The sequence below is a fragment of the Otolemur garnettii genome, unplaced genomic scaffold (genome assembly GCF_000181295.1).
Source record: "Otolemur garnettii isolate 467f Iridium unplaced genomic scaffold, OtoGar3 scaffold00018, whole genome shotgun sequence".
Taxonomy (NCBI): Eukaryota; Metazoa; Chordata; class Mammalia; order Primates; family Galagidae; genus Otolemur; species Otolemur garnettii.
The window spans coordinates 24,743,419-24,750,331 of record NW_003852413.1 but is presented as its reverse complement, the minus strand read 5'-3'; the positions used below and the strand labels follow the sequence as shown (position 1 = coordinate 24,750,331).

General features: G+C 53.1%; 1 protein-coding gene across 1 annotated transcript in view; it reads right to left on the bottom strand.

Annotated features, from left to right (window-relative positions):
- STAC2 (SH3 and cysteine rich domain 2) overlaps window positions 1-2,313 on the bottom strand; it is a 14,597-nt gene extending 12,284 nt beyond the window's left edge. The window contains exon 1 of the mRNA XM_003786427.3: window positions 2,224-2,313. Within this exon, the coding sequence (XP_003786475.1) occupies window positions 2,224-2,313 (90 nt within the window). The remainder of the gene's footprint in view (window positions 1-2,223) is intronic.
- Between the last annotated feature and the right edge of the window lie 4,600 nt (window positions 2,314-6,913).

The following is a 6,913-nucleotide window of genomic DNA, read 5'->3' as shown; positions in this document are numbered from 1 at the left end:
GGGCTGGGTTTGAACCTGCCACCTTCAGTATATGTGGCTGGTGCCATAACCACTGTGCTACAGGCACCAAGCCACTTCCTCTTCTATCTTCCCTAATCCTACAGTCTGGGCATAAGTTTCTTTGGGCCAATTTGAGGTGGGGGATGGAAGGAAGCTGGCAAGGGCTCTGAGTTCTCTCTCTGGCCCCCCTGTGTTCTGCTGGATGCCCCCAACCCAGCCTAGCCTGTGTTATTACTCCTGAGGACTTCTCAAGGGTGAAGTATGGCAGGGAAGGGGCTGGGCTTCAGCAGTCCTGGCACTGAGGGGCCAGGTCAGGTGTATAATCTCCCTCCTCTCCTAGTGTTTGGATCTCTATGACTCAGATTGGAGGTGACAATACTAGAGGTTCTTTGGGCTAGGAAGAAGCCTTGACCTCCCCCTCCACACACAGCTGAGCTTGCAGCCTGGGGATTGCTGAGGCAGCACTGCCCAGAGCTCCTGCCTGCCTTCCAGAGCTCCTAAGGAGGGGGCTGGAGTGGACAGGCTTTGGTGTGGGAAGCAGGGTAGGGCCTCAGAGGCACCCAAGCCCCTGGGAAACAAGCAAGGGGACTGTGTATGTGTGCCAGGGAGAAGTCAGGGGCATTGGAATTTTGGAGGCTCAGCTCTGCTTGACAGAAGCTGTCACAAATATTCCAAGCATTATCTTCCAATCTCAGCACCTTATTCTTTTCCTTGGAGAAACTTGGCTGTCTATGGGGGAGATAACTTTGTGTTCTGAGAGGCCAGAGGCTTAATTTCAGAACGGGGCAGGGGAAGGTCAAGTATGCATCTGAAGAGTTGGACATGGAGACCCACTGGGTCCCCTGTTCAGGGATTGGGGAGCTATCAGAGGTGCCTCAGCCAGACTCTACTATGGCCCTACTGATCTCTCCCTGAACACTCCCTTGATGACCTTGACCTTGAATTAACCTCAGATCATGAGAGATGGTCAAAATGGAATGAGGAAGGACACTGAGAAGAGCTATAGAGACCTAGCCAGGTAGCCCAAGACCCCACCCATTTCTGGTCTTCACTGGCCCCCTTGTCCTCTGTATAACAGGAACAGGATGTGAACGAAAATACCAGGGTGGAAATGAGAGGGAAGGAGGTCTCAGCCTGAAGTCTGGGGAGGAAGAGTGAGCGCGCTTGCCACAGCCCCTTCTGCCCCTTTCCCAGGCCCGCTCAAGTTGCTCCCGCAGAACTTCTCTGGGCGCGGGTTCGCCAGCACCTAGAACTTAGGGAGGGAGCAAACAGATTAGAGGTGGGGAGGGGGTGTTAAGTGAACACCCGCGTTCCTCCCACCCTTTTCAGTGCCTGGAGTTTGGGCTCCGCCCTCCTTCACGGGGAATAATTTATTCATTGTGACTCCCGCAGGAGTAACAGTCATACACAATTAGGGTTAATTATGACATTCATTAATTACAATGACTTCTCTTTTTGCTTCTGCCCATTTCCCCCCTCCCCTCGTCTCGCTCCCGGTGTGTGTGGGGGGGTGGTGGGACTGCCTGTCTTTCTGGTCTGGAGCCGCAACAACAGTCCCTGTCCCCGCCTGCGACGGACGCTCGGCGCTGCCGCATCCCCCAAGCACGGACTCGGCCGCTGCGCTCCCGCCAGCCACGGCCTCACGTCCCGAAGCCTAACCCGATTGGGGGGTGGGGGGAACGCAGGACTGCAGTAGGTCAGAGATAGACACCCGGAGACTTAGAGATAAATGGGTAGAGACACACACAGAGACACCGAGACAGAGAAAGGTTGTGGAGACATATTCTGAGAGACACAAGCAGAGAGAGGGATGAACTGAGCTACAGACAGAGACCTGGCGGCCACGGGAGAGGGTGCGCCTCACGCGCACACACCGGCGCGTACACTGGTCCACACCCGCTACCGCTACAGGCTCCCTCTGCCCTAGCTGCGCCGATTCCCTCCAACGAAGCCGAGTTACAACCTCCCCGGAGGGTTCCGATAGTGCGCCCGCTCCTGTCGCGCGCACGGGCATGCCGTGCTTGTGCGACTGGGGGCTCCTTGTGGCCTCTTGTCACGAACCCACTCCTCTCCCCGGGGCGCGGCGCGGAGCCTTAGGAATCACGTGGGCCCCGTTACGGCGACCCTAGGGCTCCCAAGCCCACAACAGCTACTCCGCAGGAACAGGGCGCCCGGGCCGGGCACGCACTGGGCTGGGACCAGGCCTCGCGCCCCCCGAGTTACCTTGGTTTCCTGGAGGGCAGAGACGGTCCCTGGGGGGGTATGGGTGGCCGCGTCATCCGGTTCATTCTCCTTTTCGCTCATTTCGGTCATGGTTGGGGGAGAGGAGAAGAGAGGGTGCCAAGACCCGACGGCAGGCCCGCTGGGGCAGGCTGCGGGTGGCGGGCGTCTCTCTGGGACTCTGACGCCCTCCTGCAGTGACTGACCCCCAGTGAGCCCCAAGCAAAGCCTCCCTCGACCCCTGGGCGCGGGCGGAGAAAGTTGCCCGGTTGGCAGGGGAGGAGGAGGCAATTATGCCGAGCCGCGGGAGCGGGACGACCCTGGGCGTGAGGACCGAGGGTCTGCAGAGGATGCTGCTCTGAGAAAGGGGAGAAGGGAAGTGGGGACGCGAGGATGAGCGGAGGGAGGGAGCGACAGAGATGTCCGTGTCCGGCCGGCTCCGCCGTCCTCTGCGCCCGCCCCCCATCTCCTCCCCCTGCCCCCCACCGGCCCCGGCCCCGCACCCTGCGGCCCCTCCGCCCAGTCCTTGCCTCCCAACTTTGATTTAGGAGGTCGCCTGGTCCCTCCCTCTTCCCTCCGTCGCTCCCCCGCGCCGTCATGCAAATCAGGTTCTCAGCTATTGGCTGTCACGTGGCCAGGAGGTCGAACTGGGCGGAGTCATGGGGGGCTCGACAGGATAGGGAGGGGCTTGGAGGTAAAAAGTGGAGGGGGTAGTTTTACTTTGAAAAACCTGGGATTGAGGGGCTTGACACGATTGAGGCAAGCCTGGAAAGATCATTGAAGAGTCTAGATGAGGTTGCAGGGAATAGAAATAGGTTGGAGCTGCAGCAGTATAGCTGGGAGTGAGATCGAAGTTAGGACTTCCTGATAGTGAAGATTGAAAGATGCTGAAGATTGGTGAAGGAAGAATAGGGGACTCATCTGCCCCCATTAATTGGATGCCTCTCTGCCCTAGAGAGGCTCTTTCCAAATAGCACACCCCCGAACTGTGGTGTATGTGTCAAAGGCCAGGCAATTCCTCCTTTGCAATGGGAAGCAAGACGACTGTATTCCTTACCAGTCTTGGTGTCTGAACTTCAGCAGAGAAGGGGCCTCAGTCCTCATTCCTAAAGTTCCCAAACCTCTCTAAAACAGGCCCCCTTCTAAAGATCCTGCCACAAGTGGAGTTAGATCAGGGGGTAGGGAGGGGTAGGTGAAGAGGTCCTCACCCTCCAAGGAGCTCTCTCTTCACCTGGTCTTCTGATACATGTTGATTATCTAGGACCCATTTCTCCAAGTTGCCTTCCCTAACCCTCTGCCCCCTTTCCTTCTGCCCTCTCTGGCCCTGACCAACAGGTTCAGCTTCATCTCTTTGGCTTGTCCAAGGAAACAGAGATAGGATGGTAGCTGAGAGAACCCTTCCCTGGGTGTGGGTGGAGAGACTTCTGGGTTTAGGTTTTTCTACTCCTCTGCTGTGGGTGAAAGATTGGGGGAGTGCCACTCAGGAGGGCCTTGGTTGATGCAAGAGGTCCTGCCTTTATGCTAGCCCTAGAGAACAGGTAACACCAGCTACCCCCACCCCATGCACACAGTCATTCGTCCAATTTCTGTCTTCCCAAGGATGAGCTCACCACTGGAGCACTGCTCAGGTTACTGTGTCTAGGAACAGAGATTTATTTGCCAGTGGCAGAAGTAGGACAAGGGCAGAATGAGGGTTCATGGTTGTGGGGGCTTTGTCCCCTCCCCCTCCAGATCCTCCCACTGCAGCTGCAGACTCCATCTGACTTCCAGCTTTCCTCAAATGAGCAGGGATGGAGTCAGAGCTCAGCCCTCACATCAGTCTCCCCAAAGGCCCATTTACCAGTAGCCTTCTCTCCATCCTCTCTGAGGCGTATCCTTCTCTTTCTTGCCCAGGCCAGCCCAACTTCTCCTCTGTGGACAACTCAGACTTTGGGCTAATTGCAGTACTCTGAGATAGGTTTATGAGGCCCTCCATCTATCCAGGGATAGAATAAACAGGGCCTTCTATGTCTGGAGACCCCTTGGAGGGGTGGTACCCCTGTTTTCTACCAAAAAGCAGGGGCTTTAGGTTCCTTAGGATTTAATACCTGTATAGTCACTAATTCACTGTGTGACCTTGGGCAAGTAATTATATATTTTAAATCCTTGATTTCTACATCTGCAAAATGGTGATTGTGTCTGCCTCACTGTGAGAACGAATGAGCTGGTGCAAGAAGGCACTTAGCCCAGGCAAGACAGGCAAGGGAAGTTAATTAATTAATTAATTAATTTGTTTTGAGACAAAGTCTCAAACTGTTGCCCTGGGTAGAGTGCTGTGGCATCTTAGCTCATAGCAACCTCCAACTCTTGGGCTCAAGCGATCCTCTTGCCTCAGTTTTTCTCTTTTTAGTAGAGATGGGGTCTCGCTTTTGCTCAGTCTCATCTCCAACCTGTGAGCTCAAGCAATCCACCCACCTTGGACTCCCAGACTGCTAAGATTACAGGTGTGAGCCACTGCACCTGGCCAAAGGAAGTTAATTTTTTTCTTTTTTTTTTTGCAGTTTTTGGCCGGGGCTGGGTTTGAACCCTCCACCTCCAGCATATGGAGCTGGCGCCCTACTCCTTTGAGCCACAGGCGCCACCCAGGAAGTTAATTTTTATTTTATTTTATTTTTTTGAGACAAGAGTCTCAAGGTATCGCCCTTGATAGAGTGCTGTAGTATCACAGCTCACAGCAACCTCCAATTCCTGGGCTCAAATGATTCTCCTGCCTCTGCCTTCCAAGTAGCTCGAACTACAGGCACCCACTACAACGCCCAGGTATTTTTTTGTTGCAGCCGTCATTGTTGTTTGGCAGCCCGGGTTGGATTCGAACCCGCCAGCTCAGGTGTATGTGGCTGGCGCCTTAGTCACTTAAACCACAGGCGCCAAGCCAGGAAGTTAATTTCTAATTTTTCATCATTATTGTTATATATTTTTTAGAGACAGAGTTTCACTCTGTCACCCTGGGTAGAGTGCCATGGTGTCATCATAGCTTACAGTAACCAACTTCAAACTTGTGGGCTAAAGCCATCCTCCTGCCTCAACCTCCTAAGTAGCTCCACCTGTCAGTACCAGCCATTATGCCCAGCTAGTTTTTCTATTTTTAGTAGAGACAAGGTCTTGCTCTTGCTCAGGGTGGCCTTGAACTTCTGAGATCAAGCAATCCATCCGCTTTGGCCTCCCAGACTGCTAGGATTATAGGCATGAGCTACCATGCCTCTTCTTCTGGGAGATTTGTCCCACTCTGTACTTTGCCTGAGGCATAAAGAAGAAAACAATTTCCTTCCCTCACTCTCTTTAGCCATTCAGAGCCTGGTATTCCAGGGGGAACAAACCCAGAAGTGGCTGTCCATAGGCCAAGAGACACTGACTAGACAGACACAGGAAAGAGTTTCCAGGTAAAGGAGTGATACAGGCACTAAGGACAGCTAGGGAAGTCTGTGGACCCTGGGGCTCAGGGGGTGTAGGCAGCAGAAGCCTGAGGAGGGGCAAATGTGGAAGAGGCAGGGGGCTGGATGTCATGACCTCTGGATGTCCTTCCTGGCCTGCAGATTTTGGTGTTTCAGAGCGGTCTTTCCTGAGTCTGAGTCATTGCTCTCAGTACTGACAACTCCCACTGCAGTGGCTCAGAGACAAGACAGAAGCAGCCAGGCCAGCTTCTACTGGGGAGGGAGGAACATCGTCCCATCTTAGATTCTGAGGGCAGAAATGAGGGGTGGGCAGAGCAAGGGTCAGGCACTATAGGAGAACTAATGGCAGTCATACTCTGAAAGGACTTCTTCAAAAGTGGCAATAAACTACTGGGGTGCCTCTTACTCTCCTAGGAGCCCTGGGAGAGAAGGATGGTCCAGATGACTTCAAATTTGCATGCAGCAAATTTGCATGCAGCTTAGCACATTGAGAAAGTCTGGTCTGCCCTTTCTTCCTGTTCTGTGACCTTCTGCAGAGATTCATCCATCTCTTGATTTGGTTTCCTTCTTTTCAGATTGACAGAATTGGTTTAGATTAGGTTGAAATAAGGAGTTGGATTAAAATGGGGGCAATAATGACATATGTTTTAGTGCCCTTTTAAGGATTAAAATATGGGCTCGGTGCTAAGGTGCCAGCCACATACACCTGAGCTGGCAAGTTCGAATCCAGCCTGGGCCTGCCAAACAACAATGATGGCTGCTACCAAAAAATAGCCAAGCATTGTGGCAGGCACCTGTAGTCCCAGCTACTTGGGAGGTAGGGGCAGGATAATCGCTTGAGCCCAGGAGTTGGAGGTTGCTGTGAGCTATGATGCCACCACACTCTATCCAGGAGACAGTTTAAGGCTTTGTCTCAAAAAATATATATATATGTGTGTGTATATATATATATACATAAAATATATGTAAAGAGCTAGACAGAGTAAGTGTACAATAAATGGTTATTGTTATTATTCTTGGGAATTTTTTTTTTTTTGAGACAGAGCCTCAAGCTATCCCCCTGGGTAGAGTGCCGTGGCATCACAGCTCACAGAAACCTCCAACTCCTGGGTTCAAGCGAGTCTCCTGCCTCAGCCTCCCAAGTAGCTGGGACCCTAGGCGCCTGCCACAACGCCCAGCTATTTTTTGATTGCAGCCATCATTGTTGTTTTGGTGGGCCCAGGCTGGATTCTAACCCATCACCTTAGGTGTATGTGGCTGGC